The sequence below is a fragment of the Eptesicus fuscus genome, chromosome 16 (genome assembly GCF_027574615.1).
Source record: "Eptesicus fuscus isolate TK198812 chromosome 16, DD_ASM_mEF_20220401, whole genome shotgun sequence".
Classification (NCBI taxonomy): domain Eukaryota; kingdom Metazoa; phylum Chordata; class Mammalia; order Chiroptera; family Vespertilionidae; genus Eptesicus; species Eptesicus fuscus.
In genome coordinates this window covers 54988687-55012679 of record NC_072488.1, presented here as the reverse complement: position 1 = coordinate 55012679, position 23993 = coordinate 54988687, and the positions used below count along the sequence as shown (strand labels likewise).

At 43.0% G+C, this 23993-nt stretch overlaps 1 protein-coding gene and 1 non-coding gene across 5 annotated transcripts in view; both read left to right on the top strand.

The window, feature by feature from the left end:
- Nucleotides 1–22840, top strand: part of CHMP3 (charged multivesicular body protein 3) — a 47842-nt gene extending 25002 nt beyond the window's left edge. For all 4 annotated transcript variants that reach the window (XM_008155921.3, XM_028131805.2, XM_054728231.1 and 1 more), the window contains 3 exons: nt 15808–15929; nt 17473–17587; nt 22318–22840. In XM_008155921.3, the coding sequence (XP_008154143.1) occupies nt 15808–15929; nt 17473–17587; nt 22318–22466 (386 nt within the window). In that variant the 3' untranslated portion in view covers nt 22467–22840. The remainder of the gene's footprint in view (nt 1–15807; nt 15930–17472; nt 17588–22317) is intronic.
- On the top strand, nt 10656–10762 carry LOC114227875 (U6 spliceosomal RNA). The gene has a single exon (XR_003613969.2). It is a non-coding gene; the product is annotated as a U6 spliceosomal RNA (small nuclear RNA).
- Nucleotides 22841–23993: the final 1153 nt, after the last annotated feature.

Sequence of the window (23993 nt, the reverse complement as noted above, 5' to 3'; positions counted from 1 at the left end):
AAACTGTTATTTCAACCCTAGAGTAATGTATTTAGGCCCTTTAAATACTGGATATATCACTTCTCTCTATGCCTTTGAATGAGCCAAGTGTTCAGTACCATGAAGAAATAGTTTAATCTTATGTCATTTTTTAAAATATATATTTTTATTGATTTCAGAGAGGAAGGGAGAGGGAGAGAGAGATGGAAACTTCAATGGTGAGAGAGAATCACCGATTGGCTGCCTCCTGCAACCCCTTACTGGAGATTGAGCCTATAAACTAGGCATGTACCCTGGCCAGGAATCGAACTGTGACCTCCTGGTTTATAGGTCAGTGCTCACCACTGAGCCACACAGGTTGGGCTTATCTGTCATTTTGAAAACTCAAGTAAATACTCTTGCCTTTTACAGCCAGCTTTGAAAGTTTCATGTTTATTCCCTATTTTCATATTCATGCTGAAAAGATGCATGTTCAGTTGACCATGAGAAACTTATTTTAAAATTTTTCATTATTTTCGTTACTGAATCAACATCAGAAAACATTTTGCTTATTGTGCCTTCTCTCCTCTACCCCACCTAGGAATAGAGCACTGTATGCATAGCCTCTTTTTTTCCCCAATTGCAAAGTTAAAAGTACACAGGATAATATAGTAGAGACTATGTACCTATTGCCTAGAACCAATAAAATTTGATATTTTGTTATATTTGCCTCAGTTTTTATATTATAAAATATTATTACTAAACTTGAATCTCCTTTAACATACCTTTCCAATTCCATTCCCTTCTCTCTCAACCTCCCTAGAGGAAACCAGTATCATGAATCTTAAAATTTGTATAAATGGTATTATATTATATACACCATTCAGTATCTTTGTACCATGTATCGTTGTACTTTTGAAATATACTCAATGATAAATATGTACTTTAACTAGTGGATGGTATTCCATTATATGGATGTATCATATTTTATTTTTGTTTCCCCCATTGATGAGCATTTAGGCTATTTCCAGTTTTTGCTGTTACTAACAGTACCTTCACTCTTGCACACGTCAAGTGGTTTCTTTAGGACAGTTATATATGCAGAGTGGAATAGCTGGATTTAAGTTATTCTAGAATTGCAAAATTGCTCTCTACAGAGGTTTTACTAATTTATATTTCAGCAGCAGAGGAGAGTTCTTTTTTCCATATCTTTTTATAGTCAAACTTTTTAAGCTTTAAGAAGTGTCACCTTGTTTAACATCTCTGGGAACTAGTGAACTTGATCACTCTCTTCTGTCACCTTTTCTCCCTGTGTACTGAGTCCAAAAAATCTTTTCAAGCAATTATAACTCACAGATCACCATTAATTTACGTGAAAAAAAAAACATTTTCTCCCGTAGCATGTACTTTCAGTGGTAAACATGACAAAAGCTTTCTCAGGTACTGCACATAAGTCAAGAGCTCGTTACCCTTTAAATATACATTCCTAACAATATATTGTGTTTTAAAATGTATATTACCCTGTGGTTCTATCACAACTGAAAAGTAAAATATCTGCTCTTCGATCTTTAAATGTTAAAGGGCTATAAGGCCCTGTTTTGGTCCTCTGCTCTCTTCAATCTTCTAACCTCATGATCTCATCTAGCCTCATGCCTTTAAATGCTGTTGATATTTGAAGTTTTGTCTTCAGCCTGACTTCATCACTAAGTGTATAGTTGGCATCTCCACTCATGAATTAATGAGTATATCAAAATTAATATGCCATACAAAAATCCTGCTGGTCTTACTTCATCTGCCTCCCCACCTACACCCTATATTCTCCTCTAGGAATCCAAGATATCATATAATTTCTGTTGTAAATGTTTGCACATGGATTTCTAAAAGATAAGAGTTCTACCCCTTATGTTCCTTGATCTTTCAGTTCTGGGATTTGTGATCATTTCTTTTCCACTCACTGCATTATTCTGTTTGTTGTGTGTGGGTTTTTTTAATGAAAGTAAAAGATTTTAGTCAGTTGTTAAATTTTCTAGATTGGTCCTTTAATTTGTTAGGTTTCCTATTTTCTATTTTGAGAATAATAATAGTACCTTCCTCATAGGGTAGTGTGAGGCTTAATTTAGTGCCTGGCACATGGTAATTGCTAGATATTGTAGGTTCTAAATATTATTATCATTGTTATCAATTTAGTCTTTTTTTCTACTTTCTGAGAAATTTCCTCAACTTTATATTCCATTTATTCTCTTGAATTTTTTGTTTTGGCTAGCTTAATTTTTATTTACAGGAAAGAGTTCTGTGATAGTTTCCTTAAAAAAAATCCTATTCTTATTTCATGAATGCAGTATTGTCCCTTATTTTTGACAGTTTTCTTTAAAAAAATTTTTTTTTGTTCCTTGCATTGGTTCTCAGAGCTCCTTCTTCCCTATCTCTCTCTCCTTTCTTAAGAAAGAAAGAGAACCCGGCGGGCATGGCCCAGTGGTTGAGCGTTGACCTATGAACCAGGTCATGCACAGGTTGTGCGCTCGGTCCCCAGTGGGGTGTGCAGGAGGCAGCTGATTAATGATTCTCTCGCATCATTGATGTTTTTATCTCTATCTCCCTCTCCCTTCCTCTCTGCAATAAATAAAAATGTGTTTTTTTAAAAAAGAGAAGAAGAGAGAGGGGGGCAGAGAGGGGAAATGGGGGAGGTTGGATTAAGTGTAAGCTTCATGAGAACCTTCTCCAGTCTCTTCAGCAAATAGACTAAGCTACAAAGAGCAAAATGTTTTAATAAATTTAATAAATACATTCTTTTAGCCTCTATTATGTACCATATATATTGCTGGGCACTGGAGATAAAATAGTGAACATTACAGGCACAGTGTTTCCCTCTAGGTATGGGGTGAAGAGCAAATAATTGGATAAGTTTAATAAAGTAATAAAATACATGTATATTTATAATTGTGTTAAGCACTGGGAGACTGTAAAAGGGAAATGCAGTCAAAGGTGGCTCCTTAAGGCTCCTGAAGGAGGAGGAGCAATTAAGTGTATGTGTTGGTGGGATGTTCCAGCTAGAGTGTCAGTATGTGTAATGGTCATGGGGCAAAAACAATAGTGTACTCCACTCTGAAGGAAGGTCTGGGAGGTTGGGTACCTCAACTCTCAAGTTGATGGCCAGTAAGGATGAGCAGGGAAGTGAAAAAGACGGGGTTTTTTTTGGTGTTTTTTATTTTTTGTTAATCTTCACTCAAGGATATTTTTCCATTGATTTTTAGAGAGAGTGGAAGGGAGGGGAAGAGACAGAAACATTAATGTGAGAGAGACACATCGATTAGTTGCCTTCTTTATGCACCCTGACCAGGGCTGGGGATCGATCCTACAATCCAGGTATGTGCCCTTGGATGGAATCAAACCTGGAACCCTTCAGTCTGCGGGCCCACGCTCTATCCACTGAGCCAAACCGGCTAGGGTAAGAAGGCAGTTTTTACAGCTATTAAAAGCAAGAGTTCTTAGAGACACGTTCAAATTGAGATGCCCTGTGGCTACGGAGCAGATAAAATGCAGTGGGAGTTCAGGGGAAAAGTATTTGGGGGAGAATCAGAGAGGCAGCTGAGTAGAGGAACCAGGGTGCACAGAGGCTCAGGTGAAGTATTTCAAGCTGTGTTCAGCCAACTAAACTTGATTCAGTTTGATGAGAGTGCATTAAGGGGAGCAGTGGGAGGTAAAGCTGCAAAGGTGATTTGGAGTCAAGCTGAGAGTTAAGCTGAGGAATTGTCATTTCATTTCGTAGGCAGTGGAGAACCTTGGCACACTTAAGCACAGACTGCAGATGCAGCAAGTGGGGCAGTGGGACCAGGGAGGTAGTGGGCAGGCCTGAGTACGTCAGTCCACTGGGATGGCGTGGAAGAGAGGACGAGAGGAGGAACTGTTCTGCATGCAGAGTACTAGGTGTACAGGTTAATAATGCGGATTTTGTAATCAAAGAAAACATGATGATTTCAAGAGAAACATCAAAAGTGCTTTATTCAAAGTAATGCCCATCGCTAGCTACACATTTCCCCATCTTTCAGGTCATTTGTGGATACTGTCCCAATAGAACTTTGCTTGTTTGAGGCAAACCATTCAGAGACCCAATTTTCCACTTCTTTGTATGTTTTGAAGTGCTGCTCAGAAAGTGCGTGTGCCATCGATCGGAACAAGTGGCAATCTGAAGGAGCAAGGTCTGGTGAATACAGCGGGTGGGTTAATATTTCCCAGGCAAGATCTTTTAATGTGTCTTTAACTGGTTTTGAAGTGTGTGATGGTGCACTATCATGAGGCAAAATTGCTTTGCCGTGTCTTCTGGCACATTCTGGTCATTTCACAATCAAAGAGTGGTTCAAGTTGATTATTTGTTGTTGGTAGTGACAGTATTAATGGTTTCACCTGGTTTTAGAAGCTCATAATACACCACACCTTCCTGATCCCAACAAACGCAGAGCATTGTCTTCTTTCCGAAGCGATTTGGCCTTGCAGTCGATGTTGATGGTTCACCTGGATCAACCCATGATTTTGTGCATTTGGGATTCTCAAAATAAATCCACTTTTCATCACCAGTCACAATTTGATGCAAAAAACACTTTCTTTCATGCCGTTGAAGCAGCATTTTACTGATGACATTTTGGTTTTCCATTTGTCTTTCGTTCAGATGATGTGGTACCCATTTTCCTTCCTTTAAAATACTTCCCATTGCTTGTAAACCATCGGATATTGTTTGCTGAGCAATGTTTAATCTTTCTGCAAGTTGTATTTGAGTTTGACATGCATCTTCATCCAATAATGCTTGTAATTGTTGGTCTTCGAACTTTTTCGGTTGACCTGGATGTTCTTTGTCTTTCACATTGAAATTATCACTTTTAAAGCGTTTAAGCCAGCATTCACAAGTATCTTGAGATGGAGCATGTTCACCATAAGCTTCCCGAAGTATACAATAACTTTTTCTTCAAAATAAAGTAATGAATTAAAACTTCCCACAAATGCTCTTTTTTTGGCATGAAATTCGACATTTTTAAGCGTAAAAATATCTATGATGTTAACACCTTCAGCAAATTTGACATATGAAGGTTTGAAGCTTGCTGTCAATACAACAAAATAGCATACATATCAAATCGCATATATATCAACATATGTGTAACTCCATCTATTGAAAAAAAATCCGCATTATTAACTGGTACACCTAGTAAGTGGGACTTGGTGAAGGTATAAACAAGCTGGAGATGCGCCAAACCCTTGAACATGGAAAGACTGCAGGGCCATAAAGACACTGGAAACCTAGGGAGAGGGAGAGGCCTAGGAGAGAAAGGAGATTCTGTTGGGTGGTCCAGATCGCTGGATGAGGATCACCTGGCTTCCCTGCCTGGTGAGAGGAACCCCCAGGGAGAGAATTGAGGGGGTTTACAATAGGGTGTTGCTTGTTGATAAATTAAATACAGCAGAGAAGGTACATGAGGACAGGACTTGGGACAGGCAAGAGGGAGGAGTCTACATTTAGGGAGTGAGAAAGGAGAAAACTAGAAATCGTGTAATGAGAGTTCCTGAGAGGTCTTGCTTCAGATGTGCCCCATCCCACCCCCTGGCCTGTTGCTGCTTTGAAAACCCACCATTTGATGCAGTCATTCCTTTTTCTAAAATGCAGATGTCCCTGGGAGGGGTGATATGCTAAGCCTTGTTATCTGTGAATACATTGTCATGATCAGATGCTTTCCAAGTGAAACTTTCTGACAGCAGCTTCCCACAGAATAAGAGATGATGAGTATGTTTTGATTGAGGGGAAAAAGTGAAGAAAGAGGTTCAAAGGTGGGGCAGGAAATAGAATTACCATATAATCTAGCAATTCCACTGCTGGGTGTACACTCAAAAGAACTGAAAGCAGGGATTCAGACAGGTAATTTTGCACCCATATTCCTAGCAGTGTATTCACAATGGGCAAAAGGTAAAGGCAGCCCCAGTGTCCATTGAAGGATGAAGAGATAAAATGTAGTTTATACACAAAATGGAATATTCTCCAGCTTTAACACACGTTACAAATGGCTAGACCTTGAAGGCATTATGTGACGTGAAATACACCTGTCACAAAAGGACAAATACTATAATTCCACTCCTATCAGGTACCTAAGATAGTCAAATTCATAAAGACAGAAAGTGTAATGGTGGTGCCAGGAGTTGGAGGGAGGAGGGAGATAGGAAGTTAAAAGTTAATGGTACAGAATTTCTGTTTGGGAAGTTTGAGAAAAGTTCTGGACAGATAGTGGTGATGATGCACAACGTGAATGTACTTAATGCCACTGAACTGTACATTTAAAACTGTAAAAGTTATGTTATAAATGTTTTGCCACAATAAAAACAAAAAGGTAGGGCAGGCCTGGGTGCTCAGCCATGGTGGGCCCTGGCGGCAGGGACTGAATGGAGCTCTAAGCCCTTGAGTGCTGGGGGCAGAGTGTCTAGAGGGGCAGTAAAGGGAGGGCCAGACAGGGCAGTACCTCTCCGAGGCACCTGTTGTGGTTTCTCCTCTCTTTCTTTGTTTCATTCCATGCTTTGATTGGAGTACTTGGAAGTGAGTGTACAAAGTATGGATCTTTGAGGTGAAACATCACATTATAAAATTTAAGCTGATTTATTAATCAAAGCACATTTTTAATAATTTATTAGTATTTTTAACTTAAAAGTTATGTAGGCTTGCTGTAACTTGAATTCCAGTTGCAGTAGCTCTTCTGCTTAGTCAGTGATTCCCAGTGGGCGGCAGTTTTGCCCTTCAGGGGACATTGGCAGATTTGAGACATTTTTGGTTGTCAGAACTGGGAAAGGAGGAGTGTTGCTGTTGGCATTTAGTGAGGAGAAGCCAGGGATGCTGCTAAACATCCTAGAATATATAAAGCAGCCAATACAATAAACAAATACACAAAATCAAGAGTGAATGTTCACCAATTCCCCTGTCTTGGCTTCTTACCCACCAGTAACCACTGGGACCGTTAAGCAGTTTGCTTTTTTCAGTCTAACAGTATGTCATTTTATATATATATACTAGAGGCCTGGTGCACGAAATTCGTGCACGGGGGGTGGGGGTTGGGGTGTCCCTCAGCCCAGCCTGCACCCTCTCTAATCTGGGACCCCTCAGGGGATGTCCGACTGCCGTTGCCCCTAACTGCTCACCCCTGCCAGCCCAGTCACCCCTAACTGCCCTCCCCTGCAGGCCTGGCCGCTCCTAACTGCCCTCCCCTGCCAACCTCGTTCCCCCCCAACTTCCCTCCCCTGCCGACCTGGTTGACCCCAACAGCCCTCCCCTGCAGGCTTTGTTGCCCCCAGCTGCCCTCCCCTGCTGGCCTGATCACCCACAACTGCCCTCCCCTGCCGGCCATCTTGTGACAATGCAAGGGCAAGGACCACCTAGGCTTTTATTAGTATACTAGAGGCCCGGTGCACGAAATTCATGCACAGGGAGGGGGGTCCCCTCAGCCCAACCTGCACCCTCTCTAATCCAGGATCCCTCAGGGGATGTCTGACTGCCAGTTTAGGCCAGATTCCTGGCAGTCAGACATCCCTCTCACAATCCTGGACTGCTGGCTCCTAATCACTCACCTCCCTGCTGGCCTGGTCATTCCTAACTGCCCCCGTCGCTGGTCTGGTCCCCCTTACTGCCCCTCCCCCCTGCTGGCCTGGTTGCCCCTAACTGCCCCCCCACCCCGCCGGCCTGGTCACCTCTTATTGCCCCCCCCCCCGCTGGTTTGGTCGCCCCAACCCCCCCCTCCCACCGGCTTGGTCGCCCCTAACTGCCCCCCTCTGCCGGCCTGGTCACCTCCAACTGCCCCCGCTGCTGGTCTGGCTGCCCCCAACTGCCCTCCCTGCCGGCCTGGTTGCCTCTCACAGCCAGCCTGGTCGCCGCATGCAGCCTGCTGTTCAGTCATTTGGTCGTCCCTCACTAACCCCCCTGCCGGCCTGGTCGTAGGCAGCCATCTTGTGAGGGTGTAAGGGTTAATTTGCATATTACCTCTTTATTATATAGGAGTATACACACACACACACACACACACACACACACACGTACAGTATTTATTACCCAGGTCTACAACTCCAAGCCCTTAAATAAGCAAATAGGAACAGACTTTTCTCTTTATTTGGCATTAAACATTTAACTGTCTTCTAGCATATGAAAGATTAAAATTCAGTTTTTTTAAGGCTTGCTAGGCAATAATCTTCTAAAATAAATATATATCTGTGTTATGTAGTGTTTAGTGGTTTTAAATGTTTTTCTTCAAAACTTTGACAAATTCAAATTTTATAGTGCATAATTATCTTTTTCCAATAGAATATTTTTCCCTTGCACAAACAAAATACAACACTGAAATGTTTTAAAGGGTGAAAAACATCCACCTCCCTTGATTGTTCTCATTTGTTTCATGTTCAGTTTTAGTTGTTACTCTTATGAATGCTGCTTTTATTCAGCTGTAAATAGAGTGTAAGAACACACAGCTGGCATTGAAGTGAGAGTGGCACAAGAAGGTCATTCCTCTAGAAGTTTAAAGTCCTGTCCTTTTAGCACCTAGATAATCAGAAAGCTACACCCCTCCCACCTTAGCTTTGATTCCCACAGAAATGCCTTTACTGAGCTATGTTTTGATAGTATTCCTTTGCTTTATTTAATAGATAATAATCAGCCATATTAAGAATATTTCTATAACTTGCTGGTACAGTCAGTAAAGATTGTGATCAGATGATCATTTTAGAACCTAGTGCTGGGAAAAATTATCTTTCCCAGTGAAGCATATGCTTCTATCAGTGAGTGTCCTTCTGCCCAAACATTATTCATCTTGTGCTCAAAACTAAATTTAATCCCAGTGGCAGTAGCTCTTCCAGCCTAGATCAATGCAGTTTTGCCCTTAAGGGAAATTTGGCAGTGTTTGGAGACATTTTTAGTTGTCACAACTGGGGTAGGGAGATGTTGTCATTGGCATCTCATGAGTAGGAGCCAAGGATACTGGTAAACATCCAAAAATACATAAAACAGCCACCTACAACAAAGAGCTACCAGCCCAAACCATCAATCTTGCCATTGATGAGAAACTCAGGCCTGCATTTATGGCTTCAACTCACCCTTTTGAGCTTTTGCATAAACTGCTTCAGATTATTTTTTCAAGTTGTAGCATATCTATCTATCTATCTATATCTATCTATCTATCTATCTATCTATCTATCTGGCTAATATGTAATATTCAAAGTGTCCTCTCAGGAGTTCGACTGGGAGACCGGGAGTTCGATTGCTTGCTATGATGTGCGCTGACCACCAAGGGGTGGTGCGGAATGAAGGAAGGCCCTGGCCAGCAGCCGGAAGGCCCCGATCAGCCCTGATCGCCGGCCAGGACTAGGGACCCTAACCGTGTATGAATTTCGTGCACCATGCCTCTAGTAAATTTAACTTTTGAAAGTTTTTCAAATGTGCAAGGTCCCAGTATTTTGTGTGACAGTAAATCCCTTTTAGGCCTTTGGTTTGGGTTCCCCATATTACAGAATGTTTATACCATCTTCTTCTTCTTTTTATCTTTATTCTTTATTGGATATTTCCTTGTATATCATTTATCGTTTAATTGTTTTTCTTAACTTTTGTTATAAGGAAGAACTACCTTACTGCTCAAATGATGTTAATACTGCTTCTCTTAGCTTTCACTTGTCATTATTGTGAAATGTTATTGTAAGATTCCATATTTTCTTAAAACTTTATTCCTCTGTTTGTAATTGCCATGTTTAAGTTGGCTTTTAAAGAGCCAACTTAAAAAATCTAGTTTGAGTGTGTTGCTCTGCTGGACGCTTGCTACCAAGGAGCTGCATTTTTACTGTTGATGCCACTTTTAAAAATATATATATTTTTATTGATTTCAGAGAGGAAGGGAGAGAGAGAGAGAAACATAGAAACATCAATGATGATAATCATTGATTGGCTGCTTCCTGCATGCCCTCTACTGGGGATCGAGCCCACAACCTGGGCATGTGCTCTGGCTGGAAATCAACTCCATGACCTCTTGGTTCATGGGTCGATGCTTAACCACTGAGCCACACCAACAGGGCAAAAGTGATTATTGTTTTATTTATTTCTATAAAGAAACATTTTAGAATTTTTATGGTCAGTACAAAAAAGGAAAAACCTATTTCTAACCTAATACTAAATATATCATTATATATTTATATAGAGCCTTTGAGTCTATAAAACCACCTCAGTGTTGTTTGCTATTAAGACACTAATAAGCCGAAACCGGTTTGGCTCAGTGGATAGAGCGTCGGTCTGCAGACTGAAAGGTCCCAGGTTCGATTCCGGTCAAGGGCATGTACCTTGGTTGCGGGCACATCCCCGGTAGGGGGTGTGCAAGAGGCAGCTGGTCGATGTTTCTCTCTCATCGATGTTTCTAGCTCTCTGTCCCTCTCCTTTCCTCTCTGTAAAAAGTCAATAAAATATATTAAAAAAAAAAAAAAAAAAAAAAAAAAAAAATAAAAAAAAAAAAAAAAAAAAAAGACACTAATAAGTTTAACCTTTTTTTTTTTTTTTGCCAATTTGAATATGATAGTTTTTCCTATTGGCTTTTAAATTCATTCCTTGGTTTATTTAACAAAAATTTGGATGTCAGCTGTCTCAGGCACAATGATAGGCACCAAAAATAAAATCCTAAGTCCACCTCCAAATAAAAAAAAGAGATCTAGTGCTCTCTTTGGCAGCATATATACAAAAGCTGGAACTGTACCTGGAAGATTAGCATGACCCCTGCACAAGGGTGACCTGTAAATTTATGAGTCATACTGTATTTTTGTAAAAAAAAAAAAAAATCTCTATCAGGTCCCCCCTGTAGAGCTGTCAGTTGGGCCCTGACTGCACACTGAAGGAGGGAGGAACATGTGGAGAGATCCTGAGTTGGAGAGCCTGGAACACGAAGACCAGAGAAAGGCTGGGAGTGGGTAGAAGAGAGGCTTAGTAGAAAGAGCTGTAACCATGAAGCTCTGCTTATTTTACTTCATGATTCCTTTTGTGTAATTTTTAATTTTAATTGTTAGCTATTTTTTAAAATATATTTCTTTATTTATTTCAGAGAGGAAGGGAGAAGGAGAGAGAGAGAGACACATCAATGATGAGAGAGAACCATTGATCGGCTGCCTCCTGCACACCCCCCACTGGGGATCAAGCCCGCAACCCAGGCATGTGCCCTTGGCCGGAATCGAACCTGAGACCCTTCAATCCGCAGGCTGATGCTCTATCCACTGAGCCAAGCTGGCCAGGGCGTTAGCTATCCTACCTAATAAAATAGTAATATGCAAATTGACCGCACCTTCGCTATGCCTAAGCCACACCCACCAACCAAAGCCACGCCCACCAGCCAATTAGGGCGAGTATGCAAATTACCCAACAAAGATGGCGGTTAATTTGCATACGCTGAGGGAGGGAGGAGTGAAGACTGAAGACAACTTAGAAGGAAGAGGGAGGAAAAGCGGAAAGCAAGGTGGCTGCCAGAGGGAAAGCCCGGGCGGAGCGGGGCAGAGCAGGGCGGAGTGGGGTGGGTGGCAGTGGCCCGTGGGTGCAGGTGCGGCGGCTGCAATGGCGGCAGCAGCTGCAGCACACGCGGCCGCTTGCAGGATTCTTCCTGCAAATGGGCTACTAGTTTTCTATAATTCTATTTAATATTTTCTTTTTATTTTGAAGATTCTTTTTTATTGTGAAATATCCTATCTAATAATAGACAAATATGCAAATTGACCATACCTCTGACACACCCACAAGCCATGCCCACCATCCAATCAGAGCGGGTATGCAAATTAACCTAAACCAAGATGGCTACAGCCACAGAGAGCAAGGTTTCCTAGGTAACAGAGGAAGCCAAGCTTTCTGCTAGCCCGTTGCAGGCCTAAGCCTCCACTCAAGCTACAAAGTTTCAATTATAGAAGGTAAACAAATTCAAACAAATGGCGGCAGAATGGAGCTTGAGAGAGCAGGCCAGGGTTGTCACCGGCAACAGGGGAAGCAAAGCTTTCCGCACACCCTGGCCGGGCCCACCTGCTTAAGGCAACAAAGTTTCAATTACAACCCCAACATAAATGGCTGCGGGCCTCGGAGGGAGCCCCAGGCTTGGCTCTGCTCCAGGCTACAAAGTTTCAATTGTAGAAGGAAAATAAATTCCAGATACCAGGGCCTCCGCTTGCATTGCCAGGGGGCGTGGCTGGCCTGCAAACCACCACAGGCCCCTCACTCAGGCCGCCCCACGCCCCAAGGGAACCCCACCCTGATCAGGGACACCCTTCAGGGCAAACCAGCTGGCCCCCACCCCTGTACCAGGCCTCTATCCTATCTAATAAAAGAGTAATATGCAGGTTGATCATCACTGCAACACACAATATAGCTGCCCCCATGTGGACACAAGATGGCCACCACAAGATGGCCAGCAGGAGAGGGCAGTTGGGAGGCACCCGGCCTGCAAGGGAGGGCAGTTGGAGGTGATCAACCCTGCAGGAGAGGGCAGTTAGGGGTAACCAGGCCGGCCGAGGAGGGAAGTTGGGGGCAAACAGGCTGGCAGCAGAGTGGTTAGCGGGTGATCAGGCTGGCAGGCAGAAGTGGTTAGGGGCAATTAGGAAGGCAGGCAGGCAAGCAGTTGGGAGTCAGCAGTCCTGGATTGTGAGAAGGATGTCTGACTGCCCTAGGATCGGGCCTAAACGGGCAGTCGGACATCCCTTGAGGGGTCCCAGATTGGAGAGGGTACAGGCTGGGCTGAGGGACAATCCTCCTCCGTGCACGAATTTCGTGCACCGGGCCTCTAGTATAGTATAAAAATTTTCATTGTATTCATTTTTTTTAAATATATTTTATTGATTTTTTACAGAGAGGAAGGGAGAGGGATAGAGAGCTAGAAACATCAACCAGCTGCCTCCTGCACCCCCCCCACCAGGGATGTGCCCGCAACCAGGCACATGCCCTTGACCGGAATCGAACCTGGGACCTTTCAGTCCGCAGACCGACGCTCTATCCACTGAGCTAAACCGGTTTCAGCCATTGTATTCATTTTTAAGTATATAATTAATAGTTCACATTTTGATAAAATATAAGACAATACTTTGAATACTTTGGTTTTTGGCAATTTTAGATAGAAATTTCTATTTCAAACTAACATGCTTTCTGTGACTATCTGCCAATAAATAATTCTTTCTTTCTTTGTAGATTGATTGCTTTTTATTTTTTAAATATATTTTTATTGATTTCAGAGAGGGGGAGAGAGATAGAAACATCAATGGTGAGAGAATCATTGATCGGCCCTCTCCTGCATGCCCCCTTCTGGGGATCGAGCCTGAAACCCGGGCATGTGCTCTGACCGGAAGTCCAAACCTCAACTCCTGGTTCATAAGTAGACGCTCAACCACTGTGCCACAACTGGCCGGGTGATTGATTGCTTTTTAAGCTCATTTAACAAGTACAGTATTTATTGTTAATATTCTGTGTGCCACTTATTTTCAAGTATATAATGTTTATTTTTAAAATATAATATTCTGATCGACCCAAACCACTATGCTCAATTAATATTTGACAAAGGAGGCAAGAACATACAGTTGAGTCAAAACAGTCTCTTCAATAAATGGTCTTGGGAAAATTGGACAGATACATGCAAAGAAAAAAATGAAACTAGACCACCAACTTACACCATACACAAAAATAAACTCAGAATGGATAAAGGACTTAAACATAAGATGGGGGGAAATATCCTTGGGTGAGGATTAACAACAACAAAAAATCTCTGACAATAACTAATATCTTTTATGTCTCCTCAGGCAATGGCAACAATAGAAAAAAAAACAAATGGGGCTACACCAAACTAAAAAGTTTTTACACAGCAAAGGAAACCATCAACAAAACAAAAAGACAGGCAACTGAATGAGAAAAGATATTTGCAAATGATACATCCAGTGAGGAGTTAATATCCAACATCTATAAGGAACTCGTACGAGTTAACACCAAAAAAAAGTCCAATTTAAAAATGGGCAGACGACCTGAGTAGACATGCTCAGCATAACTCGTTGTCAGGAAAATACACATTAGTAAGCGATCACCTCACACCTGTCAGAATGGCTATAAAAAAATCAACAAATAGCCCTCGCTGGTTTGGCTCAGTGGATAGAGTGTCAGCCAGTGGACTGAAGGGTCCCGGGTTCGATTCCAGTCAGGGGCACATACCCAGGTTGCGTGCTCGATCTCCAGTAGGGGCTTGCAGGAGCCAGCTGATCAACGATTCTCTCTTATCATTGATGTTTCTATCTTTCTCCCTCTCCTTTCCTCTCTGAAATCAATTAAAAAATATATATTTTTAAAAAAAATTTTAAACATCAAACACATGCTGAAGAGGATGCGGAGAAAAGCAAACTCTTGTGTAAATTTGTGCAGCCACTGTGGTTAACTGTGAAAGTCCCTCAAAATACTAAAAATAGAGCTGCCATACCCCCCAGCAATTCCACTTCTTTATATATATATATATATATATATATTTATATACACACACACACACACACATACACACACACACACACACACACACACAAGAAAACAAAAACACTAATTCGAAAAGATATATACAGCCCTGTGTTAATTGCAGTATCCTATATAATAGAGGTAATATGCAAATTGACCCTCACACCATCACACAAGATGGCCACCCCCATGTGGTCAAAGATGGCCGCCACAAGATGGTCGGCAGGGGAGGGTAGTTGTGGGTGACCAGGCCAGCAGGGGAGGGCAGTTGGGGGTGACTAGGTCTGTAGGGGAGGGCAGTTCGGGGGGAGCAGGTCTGCAGGGGAGGGCAATTGGGGGTGACCAGGCCTACAGGGGAGGGCAGTTGGGGGTGACCAGGCCTGTAGGAGAGAGCAGTTTGGGGGGACCAGGCCTGCAGGGGAGGGCAGTTGGGGGGGACCAGGCCTGCAGGGGAGGGCAGTCGGGGGCAACCGGGCCAGCAGGGGAGCAGTTAGGTGTCAATCAGGCTGGCAGGGGAGTGGTTAGGGGGTGATCAGGCTGGCAGGCAGGCAAGCGGTTGGGAGCCAGCAGTCCTGGATTGTAAGAGGGATGTCTGACTGCCGGTTTAGGCATGCCCCATGGCGTCCCAGATTGGAGAGGGTGCAGGCTAGGCTGAGGGACAACCCCCCCCACCCCCCCAGTGCACGAATTTTGTGCTCCGGGCCTCTAGTTATTTATAATAGCCAAGATATCTAAGCAACCTAGGTATCAGTAGGTGATTGGATAAAAAAGTATTGGTATGTGATACACACACACACACACACACACATATATATGCATATGGTCTCAGAATACAGACAGTTTTTCCCTAGCAAGGAACTGTAACCATCTTACGTTGACACGCACATATACTCACTGCCTCTTATCCTGATTTCTCTCATTTTCCTGACAGCCAGCAGCAGGTTCCTCACAGAGTGGCTGTAGTCCACAGGCTGGTTTGTAAAGAGCACTATGTGGGTAGCCTAAAGCCTTGTTTTCCAGTGTGGCCCTGGCCAGGTCCAGAGCTGTTCCTCACATGTATGACTCACATAGATGCCATGGTCATTCCTGGCTGGCTTCCTTCCCTAACGTCAGCCGCAGGCCTTCGGGTCCCTCTCCACATTGGCCCGTTGATGTGCATGCTCAGTGTTAGCAAAGTAGCACCCAGTTTAGAAAAGTCAGTTTCTTGGTCACCTAGTGCAGTAGTGTATTCTACAGATGCATCAATGGCTTTGGAAATTCACAGACTACTGTTTCCTTTTCTTAGAATGGCTTGTAATTTTACTCTTTTTTTTTTCATCCTGTGGTCCTTCTATTGAGCAGTCCTTCTCTTTCAGCGGTTTTGCGAGTTGCTGGTTCCCTGCAGAAGAGCACAGAAGTGATGAAGGCCATGCAGACTCTCGTGAAGATCCCAGAAATCCAGGCCACCATGCGGGAGCTGTCCAAAGAGATGATGAAGGTGACCTTGGGCTAACCCTGCATCCTGTCAAGTGTCACGCTCAGCAAGTGGCAAAGGCTAGGGCTGGGTTGGGCAGGAATGGACGGACCACTGTGGCCAGACACTGAGGACAGAGGGGCAGTAGTAAATATCGGTTAAAACCACCTGAGCTGAGCATGGCAGAGGCTGGGTCAGATTGCCAGAGTGCCTCTTAGAGGAAGTGGACGTGTACCCAGAACTCTAGGGGAGGTTGGGATCCAGGGAACGAGTGTTATGGATTCGGGAAGCTGGAGTTTACAGGCTCCGACAGGAGTACAGAGACAGAGAGTGCCCAGGTTCCTCTGTCTGCTCCAGGGGGATGTTAGAGAAGCTGGCATGGGGGTCGTTCTCCCTCCCTCGCCAGCAAATTTTTGGTAACTTTGTTTCCTGTGAAGGGCCAGATATTAAATGTAATTTGTATTTTGTGGGCCATACATCTTTGTTATAACTACTCAACACTGCTTTGTAGTGTAAAAGCAGCCATACATAATTTTCTTTTTTAAAAAAAAAATATATATTTTATTGATTTTTTTACAGAGAGGAAGGGAGAGGGATAGAGAGTTAGAAACATCGATGAGAGAGAAACATCAATCAGCTGCCTCCTGAACACCCCCTACTGGGGATGTGCCCGCAACCAAGTACATGCCCTTGACCGGAGTCGAACCTGGGACCCTTCAGTCCACAGGCTGACGCTCTATCCACTGAGCCAAACCAGTCAGGGCAAACAGCCATACATAATACGTCAACAACTGAGAGTTACTGTGTTCCAATAAAACTTTATTTACAAAAGCAGGGAGTGGACTGATTGGATCCTGAGGGCTATGGTGGCTGGTGCCTGTTAGACTAGAGAAGGAGAGGCTGAAAACCAAAGAGAAAGCAGTAAACACCTGCCATACCAGGACTGGGGCCTTGCAAGGACCTTGCTGCTGGACAGGGCTCAGGAGGATATTGTTACTGAGCCCTCTGCCAGCCAGTGGTGCATCCCACATTCTGTCCTATTAAGTCCACCCAGCGACCCTGTGAGGTAGGTGTTTTCATCCCCATTTTACACAGTAGGAACCTGAATCTTGAAGTTGCCAAGTAACCTACAAGTAATGTTGGTAGTAAGTGACAGATCTGGGGTTGTCTGACCTTATTACCTGAGCTGCCTCAGAGGAAGTGGTGTAGGAAGTGCCTTGTGCCGGTGCTTGCCAAGACAGCTCGGACACTCAGTCATCTGTCAGCAAGTTGTTCCCCAAGCACTGCCGTTGGAGTGTGGGGTACTTTGTGAAGCTCTGCTGATAGCCATGAGAGGCCCACCTCCAGGCTTGGTGCTAAATTTGGAGAAGGGTTTCCTTTTGGCCCTTTGCCTTTCTGCAGAGAGGGCAGCATCCAGGGTTTCCTGTGGCCAACGGTCTTGTGTGTTGACCCTCAAAAGGGTGGACTGGCCTGGGAGACGCTGAAGTTCACTGGGCACTCGCCCTTAAAGGTGTCTTTTGAGAACAGATTTAACTGTTGGAAGTGACCTGGTTTATTCTTTGTTTAGGCAGGGATAATAGAAGAGATGTTGGAGGACACTTTTGAAAGCATGGAAGACCAGGAAGAAATGGAAGAAGCAGCAGAAATGGAAATTGACAAAATTCTGTTTGAAATTACAGCAGGTATGACCCTGACATTCATCCCTTCTCACCTCCTTTTATGGCCAGTCTTCCTGCATTCACTAAATTAGCTAATAGCTTTTTCTTTAGGCTATAACTTCCTTACTTATGCATTTTTAATTTTAGATTGTGCAAGTTATTTCTTGAAAAATAAGCACATTATCTATAAACATCTTCTTTAGGACACAGAAATAAAGAGGTTTTTTTTCATTCCTATAGTTTTCAAGTTGAAAGGTGAAGTATTGGTGTCACAACTGCATTTAGGAGTTTGAATTGGTGTAGAATTTCTGGAAAGTAATTTGGCAATAGCTATCAAAAGCCCTTGACCTAAAAGATTGACTTCTGGTAGTTTACCCTAGTAATTAAAGATGGCTGAATGATTTAACTCAAGGGTGTATGTAGTAGTCTTGTTTATAATATTGAAAAGTTCTAAACAAGTTAAATGCCTAATAACAGAATATTGGTTAAGTCAAGTATGTTATATATGTTTTAATGGAATACATTATAGTTGTGATAGGTAATGTAGATATAAATATATTAGTGACATGTAAATATGTTCATAATGTATTATGTGAAAAAAGTCTTTGGAAATACACATTTTTTTTTTTCCCGATATATTTTATTGATTTTTTTTACAGAGAGGAAGAGAGAGGGATAGAGAGTTAGAAACATCGATGATAGAGAAACATCAATCAGCTGCCTCTTGCACAACCCCTACTGGGGATGTGCTCGCAACCAAGGTACATGCCCTTGACCGGAATCGAACCTGGGACCTTTCAGTCCACAGGCCGACGCTCTATCCACTGAGCCAAACCGGTTTCGGCTGGAAATACACATTTTTATGTAAAAATCACATCTATAGAAAAATAATAGTTATCTCTGAGTGATGGTTAATGAGGTTTATTTGTTTTTTTCCCCCTGTTCTTTTTTAAAGTTATTTTTCACTTACAGTTGACATACAATATTATATTAGTTTAGGTATACAACATAGTGATTAGATAATTATATCCTTATGAAGTGATTACCCTGATAAGTTTAGTACCCATCTGACACAATACATACATATATACATTTTTTTTAAATTTCACTTATTGATATTGTTAGTGAGAGAGGAAAGGAGAAAGAGAAACATTGATTTGTTGTTGCATCTATTTAGGAATTCATTGATTAATTCTTGTATGTGTCCTGACTAGGGATCAAACCCATAACCTTGGTGTATTGGGATGATGTGCTAACTAACTGAGCTACCCAGCCAGGGCACATATATATTATTGACTATATTCCCTATGCTGTACTTTATATTCCTGTGACTATTTTTATAACTGGTAATTTGTACTTCATAATGACTTTCACCCATCTGCCCAACCCTTCTCCCATCTGTATCTATGAGTTTGTTTCTGTTTTGTTTGTTCATGTACTTTGTTTTTTACATTCTACACATAAATGGAATCATGTGGTATTTGTCTTTCTCTGTATGACTTATTTCACTTAGTATAATACCCTCCAGGTCCATCCATGTTGTTGTGAATAGTAAGATTTCATTCTTTTTTATGACCATTGTACTAGCATATATGTACCACATCTTCTTTATCCAGTCATGTATTGATGGACACTTAGGTTGCTTCCATATCTTGGCTATTGTATACGAAATGACCTTCTTTGTCTTTTGTGATAGCCTTAGTTTTAAAGTCTTATTTTGTCTGATATAAGTATTGCAACCCCCAGCTTTATTTAAATTTACATTTGCATGAAATACGTTTATCCTTCCCTTTATTTTCAGTCTGTGTGTGTCTTTTCATCTAAAGTGGGTCTCTTTTGGCAACATATGTTGCCTTGTCTTCCAGAACACTGATTTGATCCTCTGCTTCATCTAATGTGCTGTAGATTCTCACTAGTATATTCTTCCTCTGCTTCATCTAATCTGCTGTAGATTCTCACTAGTATATTCTTCCTCTGCTTCATCTAATCTGCTGTAGATTCTCACTAGTATATTCTTCCTCTGCTTCATCTAATGTGCTATAGATTCTCACTAGTATATTCTTCTTCTGCTTCATCTAATCTGCTATAGATTCTCACTAGTATATTCGTTTCAGTTATTGTATTTTTCAGTTCTGACTTTTTAAATATATTTTCAATCTATATCCTTTTTTCTGTTTTCTATCTCTTTGTTGAAGTTCTCAATGAGTTCATCTATTTTTCTCCCAAATTCATTGAGCATTTTTATAACCAATGTTTTGTACTCTGTATCTTGTAGATTGCTTGTCTCCATTTCTTTTAATTCTTTTTCTGAAGTTTTGTCCTAGTGTTTCCTTGGGGGCATGTTTTTTGTCTCCTCATTTTGGCTGACTCCCTGTGTTTGTTTCTATGTATTCTGTAGATCTGCTTTGTCTCCCAGTCTTGACAGAGTGAAGTTATATAGAAAGTGTCCCGTGTGGCTCATTGACACAGTCTCCTTGGTCTTCTAAGCCAGGTGCTCCAGGGGTGTCCCCTTCGTGGGTTGTAGTTGAGCCCCGAACGCTGCCAGCATGTCAGCGGTTTGGTTTGACCCTCAGGCTGACTGGCTGTGAGTGCTGGCCGCCTGTATAATGGACAAGGTGTGGTGCAGGGCTGATCCCACAGAGCTGGAGTCACTTTGGTGGGGCTCTGGTGCCAGCCAAGTCTGACCTTAGGGTGTGTCAGTTGTGGAGCTGTTTGGTTCAGGCTCTGGTCTGATCTGAAGCTGGCCACTAGGTTTGTTGGGTCTGAGGCCTCTTGGGAGTGGCTCTGGTGCAGGCTAAGGTCAGCCACCACTTGTGCCAGGCTTGTGACCCTTTGCTGGGCACTACGAGGTGAGCTCAGGCCAGCTGCGACTCGTGCCTGCCTGGCTTATGGCTGCTTAGTTGGAGCTACTCTATAGGCCGCAACTGGCTCCACTTATGTCAGGTTTGGGGCCACCTGATAGGAGTTACAGTGTATGTTGAGACTGTTACCACGTGTGCTGGTCTTAGGAGCTACAATGCATGCTGAGGCCAGCCATCACATGTGTGGGATTTGTGGGTCTTTGAAAAAGTCTGCAGTACAAGTCTAGGGTGCCCATCACTCATGCGAGGTGTACAGATTTTGGGGAAAGTCTGTAGCTTGAGCCAAGGTGGGCTGCTTGTGTGAAAGAGCTGCTGTAAGAGGTTCAGGCCAGGCAAGGGACTTGGGTGGGGCAGGGTTTTGGTATCACCAAGGCAGGATGAGCGGAGTTAGCCAATTTAAACGAGAGAACAAATTTGATACCTTCCAGTACTTCGACCCCTGGAGAGAGTTGCCTTCTCCCCTATCCCTCCAGCTCTTTCCCTGAAATTAGTCAATTTAGTTCCTCCCCACATGCCCCTCCTTCCCATATGCCCCTGATGCTTTTCAAGCTACTGCCCCTGTGCTGGAACTTAGAGCCAGTGAGTTTGTGAATGAGTGAGTCTGTGTGGGCCCCATCTAATCAGCACCTCAGTCTCTAGTGGCCCTTCATATTTCTCAGAAGCAATCCCTGCTAATCTTCACAGCCAGATATTATGGGCACTTTCCTTCCCAGCACTGGAAAGTGGTTTGTGGCTGAGATCCCTCACTCTCCAGGGGGACCTCTGCAGCCGAGATACCCCTCCCATTTCTTTTCTTTTTTTAAAATATGTTTTTAGAGAGAGAGGAGGGGAGAGAGGGATAGAAACATCGATGAGAGAGAAACATCAACATCCATCGGCAGCTGCCTCCTGCACACTCCACACTGGGGATCAAGCCTGCAACCTGGGCATGTGCCCTGACTGAGAATCAAACCGGTGACCTTTTAGTGCATGGGTCAACGCTCAACCTCTGAGCCACACGGGCTAGGTTCCCTCCCATTTCTTAATTGTCACACCGTGGTTGTGAGATCTGTTCAGCTAGATGTGAATTCTGTTCAGCTAGTCGTCAGGGGGTTCTCAGTGATGGTTCTATAATCCACTTGTAGTTTTGATGGGATTGTGGGAGAAGGCGAGTACAGCATGTACTCTGCCATCTTGGTCAGAAGTTGAGTTTTTAATCTTTATTTTTACTTCTGGATTTTCTGAGTTTTATGTTTGATAAAATATATATAATTGGTGAGATTTAATTATTGTTTTTTTATTTGTTTTAATTTGTTGGGGGAGAGAGAAGTAGTTACTCCATACTCCAGAAAAACATTTTTTGAAGATTTAGAAACAATTTAGTTAGATTTGAAATCTTCATGAATCTTGAAAATTAAGTATTCAATAGTGTTTAGGAATTTAGATCAAGAGCTTCAGAATCAAAATTCTTTTCTTTTAAATTTCCTTTTTTCCCATCACCATTTATTCCCTCTGTGCCCTCTCCCACCCCCTCCCCCCACAATCGCCACACTGGTGTCCATGTCCAAGAGGTCTCTCTCTCTCTTTTTTTTTTTTGCTTAGTCCCCCCACGCCTCTGCCCCTGCCACCAGATCTGTCTGCCTGCTCTTATGAGTCTGTCCCTATTGTGCTTGGTAGTTCAGTTTGTTCATTCACAACCAAAATTCTTAAAATCAAAATCTTTATGGTTATTACGACTTTGGTGTCATTACAAGTTGGTATTTGCACATTTGTCATCATGAGCTAAACCTCAACCAAAACAGCTTGTTTTATTGCCCTTTCTCTGTCAGACTGACCCTGGCCTGAAAGGCGGGACGAGGATGGACCGTGTCCTTAAGCCAATGTGTTGTTGATCTGTTCACTGTTTCTTTTCAGGGGCCTTGGGCAAAGCACCTAGTAAAGTGACTGATGCCCTTCCAGAGCCTGAACCTCCAGGAGCCACGGCCGCCTCAGAGGAGGAAGAGGAGGAGGAGGAGGAGGTGCTGGAGGCCATGCAGTCGCGGCTGGCCACACTCCGCAGCTAGGGCCGCCCAGCTGCGCCCTGAAGCTCTTCCATGGCCAGCCCGCCAGGTGTGCGCACACTCCGCTGAACGGCCGCTATTTATGTATCTCTTGCACTACACCTCTGCGAGGAAGCTTTGCATTCTGGAGAAGGTTTTCTTCACTCTCTGCAGAGGTTTTGGGGTCTCAAAGGATTGTTCTGGGGACGTGATGTAATAAATGCATCATTTACAGAAGTAGAAATGGAAGAATCTTTTTGGAGGGAGGGCAAGAATTTGGTCTTCTCGCAAAACACTTCTGAGAATAGAGTTCATTGCCTGATGTTGAGGATGCTGTACATGTTTTTTTGTCTGTAAAACACTATATGAATGGATTTTAATAAATTTCTGCTTTAACACTTGGTCTCCTTTTAGGTTGTCATGTGCAATGAACTTGCCAGGTGTTTGCTCTTCCAAATTATTTCATAATGGAAATAATTTGGAAAGAGAGCATAAGACTTGGAAGCTCAGGAGAAGGGCTTCTCTCCTGTTGATGCTTCTCCCCTGCAGATGCTTCTCCCCAGCCTTCACAGACGTAGCATGGGAGCCACTGTGCGCTTTTTGCCATCTGTTTAACTAAAAGGATGCTTGGGAATTATGACCCTTTGTCCTGTTTCAATGGCTGTTTTAACGTCCTGAAGGGTATGTAGAGGGAGGATAGGTGGGCTTTTCTTCCCTTCCTTCCCATTGCAAGTTGTACCCAGAGCAGAGAGCTATGAGATTAGGACCTTTTCGGATTGCCTGTCCCTGCTTTGAGCTGGTTGTCTGGGTGCCTGGGATATGGGTCTACCCATAAGTGCTTTCTCTAAGCCAGGGCTGACCAGTGAGAGGCATGGTGTGGCCATGCATTGTAATCAACTCTCACACATCTGAAATATTCCTACGTCACATTTATAAATAATTCAGTAGCAATTTATATTTGTGTTTGACAGTTTATAAAGCTCTTCGTTTGACACGTGATCTCACTCAGTCTTCACAAATAAGAAAAAGAGCTCACCTTGCACAGGATGCAACCCAGATCCCTGTGGTCCAAGTCCTGTGTACAGTAAACCGGACAGGAAAAAACCCAGCCACTCATCACAGGTGGGTGTTTGTAGATTGCACAGAGAAATCCTCAAGTTTCAGGTGTCGCCGCAGTGAGGCCGTTCTAGTCTCATCATGCAAAATGGAAATCTTGAATCCAGGGACCGTCCTATTACTCTAGATTTTATCTTCAGAATCCACTTTGTTTTTTAAGTAAACATTTTTAGAGCAGTTTCAGGTTCATATCACCATGACTGGGGAATACAGAGTTCCCATGTACCTCCGGCCCCAACACATGCACAGACCTCCCACTGCGTATTCACCTCCCACACCACAGAAGTACATTTGCTACATTAGTAATGGCCTCTTTCCATTACTGATATGCACGTAAGTTTTCTCTGTGTCCTTTGGTGGCTTGGTAGGTCATTTCTTTTTATTGCTGAATTTCCATTGTTTGGATGTATCACACTATCCATTCATCTGCTGAAG